This window comes from Schistocerca serialis, chromosome 1 (assembly GCF_023864345.2).
Source record: "Schistocerca serialis cubense isolate TAMUIC-IGC-003099 chromosome 1, iqSchSeri2.2, whole genome shotgun sequence".
Lineage (NCBI taxonomy): Eukaryota > Metazoa > Arthropoda > Insecta > Orthoptera > Acrididae > Schistocerca > Schistocerca serialis.
Genome location: NC_064638.1, coordinates 951,863,347 through 951,884,759, shown reverse-complemented (window position 1 = coordinate 951,884,759; position 21,413 = coordinate 951,863,347). Strand labels below are relative to the sequence as shown.

General features: G+C 43.2%; 1 protein-coding gene across 3 annotated transcripts in view; it reads left to right on the top strand.

Annotated features, from left to right (window-relative positions):
* LOC126412718 (cuticle protein 63-like) overlaps positions 1–11,663 on the top strand; it is a 54,635-nt gene extending 42,972 nt beyond the window's left edge. For 2 of the 3 annotated variants that reach the window (XM_050082450.1, XM_050082459.1), the window contains exons 2-3: positions 1,519–1,603; positions 11,346–11,663. In XM_050082450.1, the coding sequence (XP_049938407.1) occupies positions 1,598–1,603; positions 11,346–11,585 (246 nt within the window). In that variant the 5' untranslated portion in view covers positions 1,519–1,597 and the 3' untranslated portion in view covers positions 11,586–11,663. Of the gene's footprint in view, positions 1–1,518; positions 1,604–5,600; positions 5,661–11,345 lie in introns of those variants that run through there. The other variant, XM_050082440.1, reaches the window with a different exon arrangement.
* The last annotated feature ends 9,750 nt before the right edge of the window (positions 11,664–21,413 follow it).

Here is a 21,413-nt window from a genome sequence, read left to right as displayed (position 1 = left end):
GTAAAGATTTTCAACGTGGATAAAACGGACGTAATTCGCGTCCATATGAACAGACTTTAAGTCATGTCTGTGAAAAGGAAAGTCAAGTAGAGAAACTAACTTTAACAGAAAGAAACGGGTACCGCCCCCCCCCCTCCCCCTGTTACTCTCTATCATTACCTCTGGGGACATGCTTCCACCTGTATTTTTAGTGTTTCCGGGTGCCAAAAAGATAATGATTCGAAAAAGAATGCACCGGAAGGAAGGATTTGATGCTCAACGGAAGGGATGGACAACTACCGTGGGCATTCTGATGTGGCTAAAACTTTTTAAGGGACCTAGTGAGAAAGATGAGGCGTGCTCAAGCTGGATGCGATAATATTCAAAGCTGAAAATTGCCCTAAACGATGTATCTGAATTGGTAAATTTGGCCATTTCTAAGATATGTCTAATATAACTGACAGAGACCGTTGCCAAGTGCACTGATGTTCTGCTACTGAACGAAAGTGTCTGGACCATCCAATGATTTTCAAGACACTCAACGCTTCCATCACTGCTGAACGTACATATGATCAAGATAGATCGATCATAAATCATAGGTTAATGATAACGTTTAATTTCTCTGGTCCAACTGCTTCGTCACAAGATGACTGGATTCAGTGCCACACTTGTGATAATTGGACCCGGGAGAATAGTGCCCACATAGAGATGAACTGTCTCTTTACACACTTTTTCTACATGTTAAACCTGTTTCTTTATATAGGCCTATTGTGTTGAAAACTTAAACATAATAGAACTTACTGGCATATGAAACCTGCGTGTTGGATCGACACTCGATCTCGGGACTTTTGTCCTTCGCGGGTAATTACTGTAACGAATGAGCTACCCAAGGTCGACTCACGACCGGTCCTCAGTGTTACACATCGGCCAGTACCCCATCTCCTATCTTCAGAACTTCACAGAAACTCTCCTGCAAAACTTGATGTATTAATACTACTGGAAGAAAGGATATTGCAGAGACATGGCTGAGCCACAGCCGGGTGGATATTTCCAGACTGACATTATCATTCAGCAACGGAGTGTGGGCTGAGATGAAACTTCCTGACTGGTTAAAACTGTGTGCTGGACCGAGAGTGAAAATTTCATTCCTTTAACATAATGATTTTATTATGATTTTTTGCTTATTTGAGTCAACTTTCTACTGTCAGGAAAACTTAGTAGTAAGATAAATAACTTCTACTTACTTAAGTTTAATATTTATAACTACTTATGGTCGTATTAAATCGTTTTCTAACAAAATGTCTTTTTCACACATTGGAATGTAATGTTAGATACACCCCAGCAAAAATTTAAACGACCAAAATGCAAAGCATGGAAAGAATATAAAAGCGTTGACGAACATATATTTTTTACGACATCGAGTTTTATAATACTATTAAGTATCTGATCACGGTAATCTTTTGCGTGAAGATTGTTTCATGACAACCTCCACAAAAATGTGATTACGGAAAAGCTTACTTGTCTGATATTATCTTACAGGAGTGGCCGTGCAGTTCTAGGCGCTACAGTCTAGAACCGAGTGACCGCTACGGTCGCAGGTTCGAGTCCTGCCTCGGGCATGGAGGTGTGTGATGTCTTAGGTTAGTTAGGTTTAATTAATTCTAAGTTCTAGGCGACTGATGACCTCAGAAGTTAAGTCGCATAATGCTCAGAGCCATTTGACCCATTATCTTACCATCCTCTAAATGGAGGCGTACCAGCAATTGTCCTTTTCGCCCTCCGTTCACGAAAGGTGTCGGAAGCGCAGGAAAGACATTATCACATTATACTGATTCTTCTAGCACATTTCAAAACAGGATGTTGTACAAACACAGATGTCATTGTAGTTCATTCAACAAAATTCGTATGATGTTACTAACCCAGGACACCCCGACATTCAGTTGCCTATTAAGGTTTCTGTTATTTTAGAGCATTGCAGCTTTTCTCCCTACTAATATTAGTCCTTAATTTCTATAGATCAATGGTTGAGCACAGTTGACTGTAATAAGCACCGAAGCGTAATATGTTCCAGCCATTAATGTTGATGGCAGTGAGGGGAGGTATGGGGCTGTTTCCTCTTCACAACATATTCTTCTCGAACGTCACTAGAGCTTTTTCGTGATCCATCCAGACAAGCAACAACCAAACGTAAAGCAGAAATGTCTCTTAGGCGATGATATCAGTATAATCACTTCAGCCGTGGCTAACACCGAATAAACATAAAAATAGCTGTTCCGTCAAAGGCTGGATTTATTTGTGAAATCAAACAGCATTTAAAAAGGTTTAGCGCTATTTGTTCATGATGAACGGTATCAAGAATTAGGACGGTCGTCTTCTGATCCTCAAAAATCCTGTTGTTGTACGTCCTCTTCCATTATGACTATATCAGAGTTGTATAACAACAAGTTACAGAAGATCAGAAAATGACATTCTTAAAGGGTAAATGGAAATGTCGTGTGGCGAGGGCCTGCCGGCGAGCAGACCTGATCGCCTGGTGCAAGTGTTTTGAGATGACGCCACTTCAGCGACTTGCGCGTCGATGAGGATAAAATGATGAAGATTAAGACAACACAAACACTCAGTCCCTGAGAACGGAGAAAATCTCTAACTCAGCCGGGAATCGAACCCGGACCCACTGACATAACAAGGCGGCGCGCTATCCACTCAGCTACGGTGGCGAACAGTCTTAAATGGTGGGAAGGTCGTCAGGAATAAAGAGTATTCAATGCGATCTTGGCTACTAAAAATTTCTTCACGGGAAATGTAGATCGCTTTATGCAATCTCCGATTTGAGAAGCTTTAGTTTATTTGTGAGGTCAACAAATATTTCAGCTGCTCGATTGCCATGAACCATGACTTTCCGGACGTAGTGTGAGAAACATGCGAGTTATAAAGGTCGTTCAAAAGAAATGATCCGGGGGCATAATTACAGAGACCAGTACCAGTATGTTAGAAGTCTTGACCCTGGCTGTTGAGACACTTGTCCCACTGTGACACAAGGCGGTGAATGGCTGTCTCATAAAATTCCCAGGGCTGCGATGTTAACCAGTTTTGGACGTACAGCTCGACTTCGGCGTCAGAGGTGAATCGTTTGCCCCTCAGAGCCTTTTTAAGGGGACCAAAGATAGCGTAATCACAGGGAGAGAGGTCCGGACTGTATGGAGTGTGGCCGAGAACCTCCCATTTGAATTTCTGCAGGAGTGTCGCGACTGTGTTGGCCATATGAGGCTTTGAATTGGCGTGGAGTAGAGTGACCCCACAGGTGAGATTGTCTGGTCGTTTGGTTTGATCACTTGGCGAAAGGTGGTCAAGGTTTGCGAGCCACGCTAGGCATTCATTGTTGTCCCGTCCTGCAGGAAGTCTGAGTTCAAAATATGTTCCAAGGATCTGTAGATGGATATCAAAGATATTTACAATAGTATTGTGGATGACTTCTGCTACCCCTGTAGATGGGTGTGACATGTGCTTTCTTCGAACTTCCGCGGGCAGTGTTTCGCCCGAGAGATCTGCGTATGATTAAAAGACGGCCTAAGTGAGCTATTAATCCTGTTCAGCATCTGGAAGGGTTACCATAGGGCTTTGGAGCTTTGTTCAGTTTTAACAATTTCATTTGCATCTCAGCGCCCTTGACACTAGTACATCTGTCACTCATTTGTGATATGATGTGAGAATGTAACTGTGGAAACACGTCTGAATTTTGTTTGCTAAGGAAAACCTGAAAATTGAGTTCCCTGTAGCTGAAGTTGGCTGCGCTGAGAAATGTTACGCAGCCATATAAATAATGCAAATATGACCTAGGCAAAAAAGAAAGAACCGGATGTTGACAACTAGGCAGTAAATGATTCTCTTCCTGTAGTTAGTATATTTAGAGAAAGGTTTGTAGTTGATGTGTCACAGTAGAGAGAACAACGACACCTACTGTTCCCCTGAAGCTGTTTTCTGTATTTGATTATATCAACTACACAGATGCAGAATCACAGAACACAACGCCTGGTCACGTGAACACACACACTTAAACACACACACACACACACCCACACACACACACACACAAACACACACACACACACACACACACTATTTTATTCTAATATTTAGCCGGGGCAATGGATAACTTGTCCTAGGTGCGCAGATAAAAATTGAAACAGCACGAATCCCCCCAGTCCGATTGAGCTTTTAGCGAAATTTCTCTTGAGTTTTCAAGCGAACTGCCGGACTGGAAATGCCCTCGCAAATGTTCCCAATGCGGGATTGCCTCTGTGCACGTTCCAGATTGCTGAGATATTTTTGCTAAAATGAATAATGTCTTACTTTAGCCCAGTTTTAAGCTGCTGTTGCTAGATGAGAGTGAAATGTAAAGCCGGCAGGAGTGGCCGAGTGGTTCTAGGCGCTACAGTCAGGAACCGCGCGACCGCTATGGTCGCAGGTTCGAATCCTGCCTCGGGAATGGATGTGTGTGATGTCCTTAGGTTAGTTAGGTTTAAGTAGTTCTAAGTTCTAGGGGACTGATGACCTCAGAAGTTGAGTCCCATAGTGCTCAGAGCCATTTGAACCATTTTTTTTATATTAAAAACAAAAGCCTTATCGTGTTTCGCTACCGTTGTGTCAGTGTCAGTACCACTAGTACAACTAAACTCTCGCAATGCACAGCGAATTTCACTTTCGCGTGGGTAGAGAGCTCTACTCGATATTATCTACGTAATGGGGCAACAACACGGCACGTGGCATGTGCAAAAGTCTACAATACGAATTTGGAGAAAACTCATCAAATTATTTCAATGATGTAATAGAAGAAATAGTAGATTTCGAGTAGAGAAGCCACATTAATGGCAACGGCGTGTTTATGGCGACTTCAACTAGGCAGAAATGCACGAAAAAGGGACGTATTCTGGTCAGGCATGTTTGCATGCAGACAGTAGTTAGTTACAAACTAAACCAGTTAATCCATCGACGAGGTTTCTGATGATGATGATGTTTGGATTTCCGGGCGCTCAACTGCGCTGTTATCAGGGCCATACAAATTCCCAACCTTTGCTCAGTCCAAACTCGCCACTTTCATGAATGATAATGAAAGTGTGAGGACAAGACAGACACCCAGTCATTTCGAGGCAGGTGAAAATCCCTGACCCCGCCGGGAATCGACCGCGCGACCCCGTGCACGGGAAGCGAGAACACAACCGCGAGAGGTTTCTGAGGTTTGATGACGCGGCGATATTGGTGTTCCAATTCTCTGGCTCGGTGTGCATATAGCGAGTAAACAAAGCAATCACTGTGAACAAGAAACTCCTCATCTACTGCAGCGGTTTATTCAGAGAGACACTTCCTTTGTGAACCTGTCTGCTTCCCTAACCTCGCAACAGGCCGGAGCCTGTCAACAGCTGGGGGCTATTAAATGTTTAACAATAAGTCAGGTAAAACTTGCTTGCATTCTCCCGGGTGAAAGGAAAACTGCAGCATTTCTCACAGTGTGACATACGCGTCCTAGACGTAGACCAGTTCTAGGAGACCGCTCCGGAAGGCCACCTGCAGAGGCGGGGACCACCGCCCATGTGTCCGGTCAGTATATAAGGCGGCAGCTCGCCGTCTGGGGCACAGTCGAACAGACAGCCAGCAACCCTCTGCTCAGCAACATGAAGTTCTTGGTAAGTAGCTACTGGCCAACGCCTTCCTGTAGACATCAGTTACGGTTGTCGGAAACATAGGCACCAATCAATGTTCTGCCTCCGGCGTTGTCGGAAGAGACCAAGATCTTTGCCGCATAGTGGTAGGAGCGGAACTAAATGGCTGCGTTGAGTTGTAGAAACCAATAATGGTTATACCAAGGGAGGAATAAATTGAAAGTGCACCAGAATCGTTGAGCGAGAACTAAAACTCCGAAGGTCTCAGAGTTTGCTATCGCTACGCCGTGTAAATCCTCTCTATGTAGTTAGGCGATAAACTGTGTGAACAAGAAACTCTTTAAAGAAGATTTTAAATGTACTGCGAAGTAGAAGCAAAAGAAAAGAAAGTAATGAAATAAATTCTAAGAGTATACCAATCTTTTTCGTCATTGAAAGGAGCTCAAATTATTCCACTAATCGCACTCAGTATTCGCTCCAGGATAACAGCTACCTAACTAGCGCAGTAAGCTGTTCTGGTTGGCTGAAATTGCAGTATTTCCGTTGATGTTGCTATTTTTTATTTAAGTGAAAATGTCACTTAACCTATTCAATTTGATACACCTCAGTCGCTCGTCAACTTAACTCTCTTGTAATAAGCACGGAAATATTAACTCTGTTTGAGATTCTTGGCGACAAAACTTGCCTTCCGCCGTGGATTGCTATTAGAGTTTATCGCCTCAGTTGCCTCTACTAGTAGCCAAATAATAATGGATGGCAGCCGTAGGAGATATTGTACAGCAAAAACAGTGGCGAGTTGCTCAGGAGTCGCTAAATGAACTCAGGAACGATGCTGAACTACCGAAACGTACCACAACAAGTGATGAAAGATAGGCGTATGGGTAAGCCGTCGAAACTAGGGATCAATCGTCCGAGTTCAAGTAAACTGGATCGCTGAAACCGAAAAAATCTCGGCAAGCGCTGTCGAATATGAAGTTATTGCCCACCGTTTACTTCGATTTTAACAGCATGGTGGATCACGAGTTCTTGACTTAGGTCTGACGATTAATAAGGGGTACTGCCTACAAGCTCAGCGTCGTATACAGGAATCAATCCGAGAAACCTCCCGGATTATTGGCGAAACAATTCATGGCTTTTGCACACCAGTAGTGCACCTGGTCACACTTCATTGCTTGCTCGTGAACTTTTGACGAAAATCAATACTGTAATGACGCCCTAGCGTCCCTAGTCACCAGATATGCTCCCGTGGGACTTTTTTCTATTTCCAATAATAAAGAGAATTTTAAAGCTCTGTCATTTTACAAGCTTAGATGAGATAAAAGCACCTTGCTGAAAGAGCTAAGTCTATCTCAAAGATTGATTCCGTAAGTGTTTGGGGGATTGGAAGAAGCACTGATATAAGTACGTAACATGTAATGGTGACTAATTTGAAGGAGATAATTTAATGTAAACGAAACAAAAAAATTGTTTCCAAAAAATGAAAATTCCCGATATTTTTGAACACACCTTGTATAATGAGCTCCGCAACCAAATACAAGACATTACTAAATTGTTCTCTCATAGTATTCCTTATTAATATAACACTATTCTGTTACCCCACCCTCACAAATTTTCTCAATGCGATGGTTGTTAATATGTTCATCAGATGGAAACGGCGACTTTTCACACATTTGTGGCCGCATTTGTCACTTATTAAAGTTGTTGGTTTTTCACTCCACCACGATCCAGTCTTAAACATCTAAAACTACAGTCAAGTAAAATATTTAATATAAACTAAATAATGCTTTAAGGAAAGAAGCATATACTAGATAATATATTATCAAATTCAGTTCTCTCAAGCTTTCGTGTCCATTTCTGTCAGTTCGCAATACCTTCCAACTCTGCAGACACTCTTTCGCAGGCCATAGGCCATTCGCATTCGTTATGACGGACTAAGAAAATTACACCTCTAATAAAAAAAAAGAAAGAGAAAAAAAAACCTGGTGCCTTCCAGAACGTGGTGGTTTTGAATTGATGATGGTCACAGGAAATTATATTATGTGACCATATTCCTTAGAGCCTCTTTTTCTCCATTTCACAAACAGATTTATGCAAATCTAGCCAAGTTCACAGATTCCAGGTAAACCTGGGGGTTCACAAGCACATATTAATTCTGCATATCCAGGAATCTCGAGTAGACCAATGTCAGCTTTTTTTCGCAGGAAACACGATGTTGTTTCCAGATTTTCAGCGTCTGGGTAATAGATGTTGTAGTGAGTACGGCAGTTATGGGTGGTGCTGAATGTTGGGAGATTAGGAGCAGACTTCTTGGGGCAACAAGTCCGATTCCTGTAGAATAGACGTGTGGGTTTGCTAATGGGAAGCAGGAGCAAATACAGCAACCTCAGGCTGGAACTAGTTGATCCATTTCCCTTGCACAACGAACAACTTAGTGATTAAATCCTCGAACCCAGCAGCTGTGGCGTGAGAGGGGAGGCGGGGGGCTTGTAGCGGTTGGAGGTGAGCAGTCCCAGTAGGCAAGCAGATCGGCACCATCTACTCTAGAGGTGCAGACAGGCTAGCACATCCGTGCTGTGAGCAACGTGTGCCAGCGCCCTGCCGCAACAGCTTCTGGTGTGAGAAGCGGTAGCATGCGGGGAGTGAACCCTGAACACAACGTTTGGCTGACAGCACCTGACTGGTGGCTAGAAAACTCCTAGTTCAACCTTTGGCCTGTCAAAGCTACTGTTGGACCATAAACTGTGCGGTCCCGTAGAACGATGTACGCTGCACTAGGGAATAGCAGAAGAGCGATGGTGCTTGTCCATTGTAAGTAGTCCCTGACTATACCCGACTTGGCAGCCAGTGCTTGCACACAGCAGATCAGACACCACACAGTTTCACTGCTGAAAATGTGTCCCTGATTTTCATTACACCAATGATTGCCGGCTAGCCACTCATACAATTGCACTGAGGACATCCGTGATGGAGAAATACAGCGACAGTTTGATAAATTTCCGGGTTAGATTCCTGACAGGCCGTCAAATTGTAACGTTCCTGCTAGGTTTCAAAGACGCATACCCTCTAGAAGTGGGTTTTAACATACCCTGAATTTCGAGAAAAAGCCACATTAAATACGGTGTCTAGACCCATCAATCAAATTAACAATTTGGTAGGACCACAAAGAGTTTGTAGAAAATCACCTAGCAGTGAACTGCATCTCGTGCAACTATTTACAATCGTCGCAGTAAAAGGAAACTGAATTTAAGTCAACATAGTCCAATATCTCACCAAAATTGTCACCAAACATACTAATGTGTAAAACTAAATGGCTTATAACGCCTGGCAGTACAGTGGGCATGAGGACCGAGTGTGTAATAAACACACAGATACAAGTCATCAAACAGTCATATTTCGTACAGGATAAAGAACAAGGTCTCTGACACCTACGTCAACTTCTGCACCTATCTTTTTGCTGAAAACACGCAAAGAAATGCAAAATACAATACTCGTAGTGATTATTACTCTTGCTGACATAATTTGCGGTAAGAAATCCCTGATGATTTTATCAGTTGCTAAAGGAAATTACTAGGTTCCATATCAAGTTATATTATTCCATCTACTGAGTGCTAGTCGGCGTAATTCGCCTAAATAGAAACATGAGTGTCCGGGAAACTGATTCGAAAGAAGATTTGAATGTAAATCCACATACCGTAACTGATTCCGAGCAAGTAATCCAGTCACTTTCGTTCGTGTCTTATAAATGCTCAGAAAGCATGTGGCACACAGAATTCCAATAAATAATAAAATAAGGAAGATGTAATCGGTACAAGTTGCAAAGTGCGGACAAAAGTTCATTGATAAGGAGCGTGATAAAATTGTACTACAATGCGGAAAAAATTTTAGCTAGCAGATCCTGTATCGAACCGCGAAACATACACTCCTCACAAAGACACAAAGAATGAAAATCCACATGTGAGACATATTTCCGATCCATGAAACTTACAGTGACTTCACGAGGCAAATCAAGAAAACACTTGCATATGAACCACACTATTACTGCAAATCATGATATTAGCAAAATCGTATTGCAAGCGAACCCAACCTGCAGGCAGCTAACCTACATATTATCACCTCACCAAGCAGAAAAACAGCAACCAGCAGCCCTAGACCCGAAAACACGACCGACTTCCATCGCGGCAGTAGAGAAGAATACCTTCCTTACACTCAAGCTCGAGCATACACGGCAAGACGAGCTTGAGTTGATTGGCAGGCAAGGCTCACACACAGATAACTAAGTTGTTTGGGATCGATGCTAGTTACAGATTTTAGGGAAAAATTTTAATACACGAAACGATGGAAATGCACAAATAGCCAATTAAATATTAAAACTGCTGTGTAATAGGAAACTTTGAAGCTGTTTGCTACAAACAGCGAGGCTCCAGCAGCGGCAACTTGCATCAGTCAGCGGCGCTATAAACTGAACAGCCAAAGAAACTGGTACACATGCCCAATATCGTGTAGGCCCTCGCGAGCACGCAGAAGGACGCAACACGACGTGGCATGGTCTCCAATAATGTCTGAAGTCGTCCTGGAGGGAACTGACACCACAATCCTGCAGGCTGTCCATAAGTCCGTAAAAGCACGATGGGGTGGAGATCTCTTCCTAACAGCGCGTTGCAGGGTATCCAGATATGCTCAATACTGTTCATGTCAAAAGAGTTTAGTGGCTAGTGGAAATGTTTAAACTCAGAAGAGTGTGCCTGGAGCTACTCTTTAACAATTCTGGAAGTGTGGGGTGTCATGCTGGAATTGCCCAAGTCCGTCTGAATGCACAATGGATATGAATGTACGCAGGTGATCAGGCAGGATGATTACTTACGTGTCACCTGTCAGAGTCGTATCTAGATGTATCAGGGGTCACCTATCACTCCAACTGCACACGCTCCACACCATTACCGAGCCTCGACCAGCTTGAACCGTCCACTACTGACATGCAGGGTCCATGGATTCTTCAGGTTGTCTCCATATCCGTGCATGCCCATCCGCTCGATACAATTTAAATCGAGACTCGTCCGACAACACACCATGTTTCCAGTCATCAACAGTACAACGTCGGTGTTGACGGGCCCAGGCCTGGCGTAATGCTTCGTGTCGTGCAGTCATCAATGGTACACGAGTGGGCCTTCGGCTCCGAAAGCCCGTATCAATGATGTTTCGTTGAATGGTTCGTACGCTGACATTTGTTGATGGCCCAGCATTGAAATCTGCAGCGATTTGCGGAAGGGTTGCACTTCTGTCACGTTGAATGATTCTTTTCAGTCGACATTGGTCCTGTTCTTGCAGGATCTTTTTCCGGCAGTAGCGTTGTCAGAGATTTGATGTTATACCAGATTCCTGATACTCACGGTACACTCGTGAAATGGTCGTACGGTAAAATCCCCATTTCACCGCTGCCTCGGAGATGCTGTTGCTCGTGCGCCGACTATAACATCACGTTAAATCTTGATAACCTGCCATTGTAGCAGCAGTAACGGATCTAATAACTGGACCAGACACTTGTTGTCTTACATAGGCACCACCGACCGCAGCGCAGTATTCTGCCTGTTTACGTATATCTGTATTGGAATACGCATTCCTATACCAGTTTCTTTGGCGCTTCAGTGTATTATTGACGTAACGAACACGCCAGTGGGTGGCGAGCTGACGGCGCGCGTTGCCTGCCCGCAGATCCTGGTCCTGGCGGTGTGCGTGGCGGCGGTGTCCTGCCAGCAGCAGCAGCAGCAGCAGCGCGAGAAGCGTGGCTTCTTGGGCGCCGGAGTCCTGGGCGCCGGAGTGCTGGCCGCCCCCGCGATCGCCGCCCCCGCCGTCGTCGCCGCCCCCGCCGTCGCTGCCGTCGCCCCCGCCATCGGCTACGGCTACGGCTACGGCTACCACGGCGGTGTGCACGGCGGACTGATCCACGGCTGAACACCACCTCGCTAATCTCCATGTCTTTCTCGTCTGTGTTGCTGGCGTCTCATTAAAGCAAATTTTTGTACAATACCATATCGTCTCTTACGTCAATCTTCCCTTTTCCTCATTTGTGGATTACTGGTATCATAAAAAGGAGAACTCAGGAAAAGAATGTGAGCAGGCAAAGATAAATAATTACTGTTGCAAATCATAAGCTGCTGCTCCAATCTTTAATACCAGATTCCGTCGACATCCAGTTTTCACTGAGAAAAATGTATTCATTGCAATAGCGGTAAGAATAACATGTCTAATTACCTAACATTGACAGAAGAAGAGCGATCTATATATTAATGCAAAAAAAGCTTCAAAAATACAAATTTTATTACCCAGATTACAGTTGATTCATACACTGATTACTAGTTTCAAGAAAGTCTCATTGCCATCTTCAGTGCATCGGAATCACGAATTGTTAAGTCCCTACATATGGCACATTGTCATATGACTATTGAACACATGGAGGTAAACTCACAGAAAGACCCTCTCAACCAACACTAAATACACCAAAATAAAAATCGTAACTATATTAGCAACGCGCAGAAGGTATCAAATACATCAGATAGAAAACATTGACTGTTGTCGGATGGATTTATGTTGAGAACGGAGCCTGTTAGCAGCCGTACAGCAGTGAATGCGCTCTTCTGGTGCATTTGACACCTCTGTACCTTGCTGACACAGTTATACGTTTTATTTTGATGTACTTAGTGTTGCATGGTAGAGTCTCTTCTGCGAATTTACCTCCATATGTTCAATGGCAAGAAAAAAAAAAAAATGGTTCAAATGGTTCTGAGCACTATGGGACTTAACATCTCAGGTCATCAGTCCCCTAGAACGTAGAGCTACTTAAACCTACCTAACCTAAGGACCCATCCATGCCCGAGGCAGGATTCGAACCTGCGACTGTAGTAGTCGCACGGCTCCGCACTGAAGTGCCTAGATCCGCTCTGCCACCACGGCCGGCTTCAATGGCCAGGTGGCAATATACCACACGTAGGTTTTATAATTCACGTATCCGATGATCAGAAGATGGCAATAAAGCTGCTGAAACTAGTATCAGGATGTCTATAAACTGCGATCTTGGCAATAAAACTTCTATTTTGAAAGCCATTTTTACAAGAATAATGTATAGTGGTTACGCACTGACGTCTTCAAGCAACTAGTCATTTTATCTGCGCCGTCACAGTGCATTATTCACTTACGAAGTCCGTCATAAATTATCTATCGCAGTTTAAAACGGACAGCGAGGTCCATACCTACAAGACTAGTAGGGAAAATGACCTTTATTAGTCATTAGTAAATCTGTTAGTCGCTCACAAAGGAGTTCAATGTGAAGGAAAAATGTTTTGATCATTTGCGCAATAACACAAAATCTCTGGCAGGCAGAAAAACAGACTTAAAATACAATCTAAAATCATTTCTCCTTTTTAAGTCCTTCTATTTCATGCTCTAATTCCCAACTGAAAACTGGTGTAAAGAGTAGGGGTCTCCGTAATAAAAAAAAATGGAGTGAGTGGATCAAAAACGAGTTTAAACGGATGTCATCTGACTTCCGCTACGACCGAATACAACGAGCAATTCCGAACAATAAATAAGTAAATAAATGAAAAAACGGTATAGCGCCTCTCTTATTAGAAACCAAAACACATTCCGTCCCGGGTTCGAAACCCGCCACTGTTTAAATTTTTATTAATTATCTCCATTGGCGCTCGAAGACTTCCGGCATAAGAAGTCACCCTCAGCCTGCCAAAGGCATTGTCAAAGAGGGCGGAGGAGCGTACAAAGTTCCAGGGCACTACCTTGTTCTAGGGGTAGGAAACTGCCCCTAAAGGAGAAAGAATCAGCAATGATCAGCGGCATGAGGATGCAGAAGGCAATGGAAACCACTGCATTAAAGACACGTAACGTGTATCCACAGGACATGTGGCCTGTAATTGAAAAAGTTTCATAATTATCTCTCGACTGGCAAAAGATTCCCAAGTATTCCCCATTCAGATCTCCGGGAAGGGATTGCGAAGAGGGAGGTAACCATGAGATAAGGATTGAACTACCGACGAAAAGATAAAAGACATGGAATGTCAGAAGCTTGTTGGTGGTAGAAAAGCTACAAAATCCTTGAGAAGTGAAATGCAAAGACTAAATCTACATTACTGTCCATTAAAATTACTACACCACAAAGATGACGTGCTACAGACGCGAAATTTAACCGACAGGAAGAAGATGCTGTGATATGCAAATGATTAGCTTTTCAGAGCATTCACACAAGTTTGGGGCAGGTGGCGACACCTACAACGTGCTGACATGAGGAAAGTTTTCAACCGATTTCTCATACACAAACAGCAGTTGACCGGCGTTGCCTGGTGAAACGTTGTTGGGATGCCTCGTGTAAGGAGGAGAAATGCGTACCATCACGTTTCCGACTTTGATAAAGGTCGGATTGTAGCCTATCGCGATTGGGGTTTATCGTATCGCGACAATCCTGCTCGCGTCTGTCGAGATCCAATGACTGTTAGCAGAATATGGAATCGGTGGGTTCAGGAGGGTAATACGAAACGCCGTGCTGGATCCCAACGGCCTCGTATCACTAGCAGTCAAGAAGACAGGCATCTTATCCGCTTGGCTGTAACGGATCGTGCAGCCACGTCTCGATCCCTGAGTCAACAGATGGGGACGTTTGCAAGACAACAGCTATCTGCACGAACAGTTCGACGACGTTTGCAGCAGCATAGACTATCAGCTCGGAGACCATGGCTGCGGTTACCCTTGACGCTGCATCACAGACAGGGGCGCCTGCGATGGTGTACTCAACGACGAACCTGAGTGCACGAATGGCAAAACGTCATTTTTTCGGATGAATCCACGTTCTGTTTACAGCATCATGATGGTCGCATCCATGTTTGGCGACATCGCGGTGAATGCACATTGGAAGCGTGTATTCGTCATCGCCATCGCCATACTGGCATATCACCCGGTGTGATGGTATGGGTTGCCATTGGTTAAACGTCTCGGTCACCTCTTGTTCGCATTGACGGCACGTTGAACAGTGGACGTTACATTTCAGATGTGCTACGACCCGTGGCTCTATCCTTCATTCGATTCCTGCGAAACCCTACATTTCAGCAGGATAATGCACGACCGCATGTTGCAGGTCCTCTACGGACCTTTCTGGATACAGAGAATGTTCGACAGCTGCCCTGGCCAGCTCATTCTCCAGATCTCTCACCACTTGAAAACGTCTGGTCAATGGGGGCCGAGCAACTGGCTCGTTACAATACGCCAGTAACTACTCTTGATGAACTGTGGTATCGTGTTGAGCTGCATGGGCAGCTGTACCTGTACATGCCATCCAAGCTCTGTTTGACTCAATGCCCAGGCATATCAAGGCCGTTATTACGGCCAGAGGTGGTTCTATGCACCCAAACTGCGTGAAAATGTAATCACATGTCAGTTCTAGTAAATATATTTGTCCAATGGATACCGGTTTCTGATCTGCATTTCTTCTTTGTGTAGCAATTTTAATGGCCAGTAGTGTAGGTATAGTAGGGGTCAGTGAAGTGAAATGCAAGGAATACAAAGAATGCTGGTCGAATTATTATAGGATAATATCAACAGCAGCAGAAAATGTTATAACGTGAGTAGGATTCATTGCTAATAGCAAGGTATAGCAGAGAGTGTGTTACTAGGAACAATTCAGTGATAGGTTTATTCTTATCAGAATCGTTAGCAGGCCGACACCGACAACAATAGTTCAGGTATACATGCCAACGTCGCAAGCTGAAGTTGAAATGATAAAGAAATGTATGAAGATACTGAAAGGGAAACACGGTATGTAAAGGTAAATGAAAATCTAATAATCGTGGAGGACTGGAATGCAGTTTTAGTGGAAGGAGTAGAAGAAAAGTATGGGCTTGGAGCAAGGAATGATAGAGGGGAGAGACTTAACCGAGTTGTGCAATAAGTTTCAGCTAGTAATAGCGAATATTCAGTTCAAGAATCACAACACGAGAAGGTATATTTGGAAAATGCTGGGTGATACGGGAAGATTTGAGTTAGATTATATCATGATGAGACAGAGACTTCGAAAACAGATATTGGATTTTGAGGTGTATCCAGGAGCAAATATATGCTCAGATCACTATTCAGTAGTGACGAACAGTAGGTTGAAATTCAAGAGATTAGTCAGGAAGCATCAATACGCAAAAAAGCGGAATACGGAAGTACTAAGGGATGACGAGATATGCTTGAAGTTCTCTAAGGTTAGAGATACAGCAGTAAGGAATAGCTCAGTAGGCAGTGCAGTTGAAGAGGAATGGACATATCTAAAAAGGGCTATCACAGAAGTTGGAAAGAAGAAAATAGGTACAGAGATGATAACTACGAAGAAATCATAGGTAACAGAAGAAATCATTCATTTGATCGATGAAGGAACAAAACTCACAAATGTCCATGGAAATTCAGGAATACAGAAGTACAACCTGAAATAAGTAGGAAGTGTTGGTAAGCTAAGACGAAATGCCTGCATGAGAAATGCGAAGCAATCTAAATGGTTCAAATGGCTCTGAGCACTATGGGACTCAACTGCTGAGATCATTAGTCCCCTAGAACTTAGAACTAGTTAAACCTAACTAACCTAAGGACATCACAAACATCCATGCCCGAGGCAGGATTCGAACCTGCGACCGTAGCGGTCTTGCGGTTCCAAACTGCAGCGCCTGTAACCGCACGGCCAGTTCGGCCGGCGAAGCAATCTAAAAATAAATGATTGCCGGAAGAACTGACTTCGTATATAGGAAAGTAAAAGCAACCTTCGGCGAAATTAAAAGCAAGGACGGTAACATTAAGTGAGCAACGGAATTCCACTGTTAAATGCAGAGGAGAGAGCGGATAGGTAGAAAGATTACATTGAAGGTCTTTATGAGGGGGAATATTTGTTTGAAGTTACAAAGGAAGAAACAGTAGTCGATTTAGAAGAGATAGGGGATCCAGTATTAGAATTTTGGAGGACTTAAGATCAAATAAGGCATAAGGGATGGAGAAAATTCTATCAGAATTTTTAAAATCATTGGGGGAAATGGCAACAGAAGAATTGTTCACGTTGGCGTCTAGAGTGCATGAGTCTGGTGACATACCATCTGAGTTTCAGAAATATATTATCCCCACAATTACGAAGATTGCAAGAGCTGGTATGTGCGGGTATCCTCGTACAATCAGCTTAACAGCTCATGCAACCGAGTTGCTCACAAGAATAATATACAGAAGAATGGAAAATAAAATTAAGGATGCGCTAGATGACGATCAGTTTGGCTTTAGGAAAGATAAAGGCACCAGAGAATCAATTCTGACGTTGCGACTGATAATGGAAGCAAGACTAAAGCAAGATGAAGACACGTTCATAGGATTTATCAACCAGTAAAAGGCGTTCGACAATGTGAAATGATGTAAAATGTTCGAAATTCTGAGAAGTATAGTATTAAGCTACAGGGAGAGACGGGTAATGTACAATATGTACAAAGTGAAGAGGGAAGAATAAAAGTGGACCACCAAGAACGAAGTGCTCGGATTAAAATGGGTGTTAGACAGACATATAGTCTTTCGCCGCTACTGTTCAGGCTGTACATCGAAGAAGCAAAGATGGAGATAAAATAAAGTTTCAGGAGAGGGACTAAAATTTAAGGTGAAAGGGTATCAGTGATACGATTCGCTTATGACACTGCTATCCTGAGTGAAAGCGAAGAAGAATTACAGGATCTCTTGAATGGAATGAACAGTCTAATGTGTACAGAGCATGAACTGGGAGTAAATCGAAGAAAGACGGAAGTAATGAGAAGTAGCAGAAATGAGAACAGCGAGAAACTTAACATCAGGATTGGTGGTCATGAAGTAGATGAAATTAAGGAAATACACTACCTAGGGAGCCAAATAACCAATGATGGACGGAGCAAGGAGGACATCAAAAGCAGAGTAGCACTCGCAAAAAGGGGATTCCTGGCCGACAGAAGTCTACTGTTTTCAAACATATCAAACATAGACCTTAATTTGAGGAAGAAATTTCTGAGAATGTACCTTTGGAGCACAGCATTATATGGTAGTGAAACAAGGATTGTGGGAAAACCGGAACAGAAGAAAATCGATTTGAGACGTGGTGCTACACACAAATACTGAAAATTAAGTCGACTGTTAAGGTAGGGAATGAAGAGGTCGTGTGATGAATTGGAGAGGATAGGAATATATGGAAAACGTTGACAAGGAGAATGGCGAGGATGATAGGACATTCGTTTAGACATGAATGAATGGCTTCCATGGTACTAGAGAGAGTTGCAGAAGGCAAAAACTGTAGAGGAAGACAGAAATTGAAATACACCCGGCAAATAATTGAGGACGTAGGTTGTAAGTGCTGCACTGAGATGATGGGGGAGTATTCGTGGCGGGCCGCGTCAAACCAGTCAGAAGACTGATGTCTCCAAAAATGAATTGTTTTCGAGTGTAGTTGCATGAGTAGAACCAACAAAAACAAAGTGCTCATTAGTGCTGCCACTAATCATGCATGCATATTCTGTAAACTTACTCGTTCCACGTCATTTCTTTAAAAGAATCCTTCAAATGATCTGTTTATGTAACAAAGTAACTCCACATCTACATTTGCAAACCACTGTAAAATGCACAGCAGATGGCATTTAGCATTGTACCACTTATAGTTCCGAGTAGGAGTCCTGGGAAAAATTACCTCTTGAGGTCTCTAAGCGTGCTGTAATAAATGTAATCGTGTCATAGTGTTCGCTGCAGGAGCGATACGTAGGGGCTGAATTGTTTTTCTAGATTCTCTGCTTAAAACTGGATCTTGAAACTTCTGTATGTAGGATTTCGTTGGATAATTGGCGTCTGTATCAGTGTCCACAATCCACGTTTCACAGAATTTCTGTAATGTCTTCCCATCGTTCACACGAACCTATAACCATTCGTGCTGCCCTTACTTGTGCACCATCAGTATTCCCTGTTAGTCTATATAGTATGAGCCCCGGACTGTTTTTATTCTGAAGATAAGACACAGAAGTGTCATGTGAGCAGTCTGCGTGTTGCTTCCTCCCTGTATCTTCCCAAAGAGCCACTTCATATCCACACAAATACACCCAGATACCTACATGGTGTGACAGATTCCTACTGCGACGCATGTAGTTATAGGATAACATAGTTCTGAGTTTTGTCAAGTGTACAGTTTTATGTTTCTGTATATTTAAAGCTAATTGCCAGTATTGCACCAATCTGAAATCTTACCAAGCTCTGCCTTGTTATTTGTGCAGCTTTATTCAAATTGCGCTTGATTAAGGCAACTACATCATCTGGAAAAAGTCTGAGATTACTATTAATATTTTCTGCCCTGACATTAATATACATTGCTGTCAGCAAGTGTCCCGATGTACCTTATAGGAACACGCGTGACCTTCCGACTCAATTTACAAATAAAATTATCTGTTGCAGGAGCAGCTGGCATGCTTTTGTGATTCTTTTTTTTATCACATTAATTGAAAGCTTACGACACACCGTGTAGTGCGTTATAACGACTTACCTTCTTGTGGCCGAGAACACAGTAGAGCGAGTTCCCGAAAAATAATTACGCCAAAATGTTTACAGACTGAGTGGTGGATTACGAACTTCAATAGTCTCTTGGTAACTTTATGGAAGACTTTGACAAGGGAGAAATAGTGGTACACTCTCCATTAGCTTGGAGCCGGATTTCATAATAGCCCTCTGTTTAGCTTAAAGTTAGCATGAAAGAATTACATCCTAGTCATCCCTGGTGTACACCATGCATCTGTAGCTAATCCTTTGCTAAGTATGACACGTTTCCTTAAGATAGTCTCCACCGGTTCACGGGTTACGGACGGAAAAATGCCACCACGCGTTCTCTTACCTGTCTGCGCAAAAGAAACTCCTCACGCAGTATGTTGAAGGCTTGCCAAGACAAGGGACACTCCTCTGAACTTTAGTCAACACTGGAGCCCACAAGACGAAATTTCTACAGAGCTGTGCTTCACAGTCCCCTGAGACAGTGGATAGACCGTCGACACAACATTAGGGATTGATGAAACAGGCCAGTTACAGCAACCCAGTCGATATTTACAGGGCACAGATGACAAGATTGACACATAACATACCTGTGTGAACTGTGACTACCTCAACCAAAGGGAACATATTGGGGGATGCAATTAAAGCTCACACTACATGTCGAAAATAATCATTAACTTACTGAATCAAGAAAATACCTCTGTGGATCTTTAAACGCTTCGGTGAGCTCAAGGCGTAGTAATTCCGCGCTGTCTGAGAAACGTATAAACACTGGGTGGACAAAATATAACTGACCTGTAAAATACTCGTAGTTATGAAACTGACATGGAAGGGCCCCTTCTTAATGAGCAGGAGAACTGGTTCAAATGGTTCTGAGCTCTATACAACTTAACTTCTGAGGTCATCAGTCGCCTAGAACTCAGAACTAATTAAACCTAACTAACCTAAAGACATCACACACATCCATGCCCGAGACAGGATTCGAACCTGCGACTGTAGCGGTAGCAGGAGAACTACCCGTCACGGAAAATACTGGAAATCGTTATTTCGATGCACCAGCGGGTTACAGTTACATGTTTGGGCATGCGCGCATCTCCCACATCCTCTATCCCAAATATTTATCTTCGTCATTAAGTAGTCGAATTAGCGAGAGGAACAGATGTGTTTAGTGACTAGTTGGATGCAACACAAACTGGTGCTGAAGATAAAACAGCGCGTGTCGTGTGTTACACGAAGCACACTATTCGTAGAAAGGGTGTTAGGAACTGTCTCCGCAAAACTTCAAGAAAAATCTGAAACAGGAAACTTAGAGGAAATATGGCACGAAACACTCACCGAAGCGAATAGAAACAGTAACTACCCGAAAAGAGTTCCAATAGAAGAAAACATTGCTCGAGTGAATCAAAGCCCGGAACAAAGTAGGTGTTTGATGCGCAATGTCTGGTGTCCGCAGAAACGATTCTTTCATCAAATCAGTGCTAACCCGTATGTCCAGAAACTATTTAATCCATATATGAATCGAATCACAGAAGATGAACAACTACACGGGTATTTTCAGCAAGACGGAGCACAAGTACGCACCTTGTCAGGAGTGTTCGAGGGGTTCTTTGAGCAGTGGATAATCAGCAGAGGCAATACAGTCCCCTGTACACCTAGATCGCCTGATCTATTTCCCTGTGATTTTTACCTCTGGGACATTGGAAGGGTCAGGTGTACTCAAATAATCCTTATACACAGACTTTACATATTGTTTCTGAATACAATAAGATTATTTCTACGTGGATAAACAATTATCATAAAATTTGACGAGCCAGCTACTTTTAATGATGTGTGATTTTCCTTGCCTTCTTGAATGCTGCTAAACCAGTCGACTCTGTTCACAACATATTCCTCCTTATCTACTCCGGACGATGGTTTCCGGTGACTAATATGGCTTTTTATGGGGCAGGACAACAAGAAAGGGTAAGACGTGTCCGTTTATACCTCCATCATGAAACTGTTGTGGTCATGGATATTGCTCATATGATCTAAGAACTCTCCAAGTTTTTCGCTTCCTTGAAGGCAGACAACATAAAGAGTGACAATTATTGAACTATGAAATAAAACCGTCGTAACTTCTGAACGGTTCAAACTGCACGGCTGGCCGAGGGGCATGATGAGAATTAGTGTGTGTAAGCATAGTTTGGTGTTGCGATGAAGTCCACTTTCATTTGGATGGGCTCATAC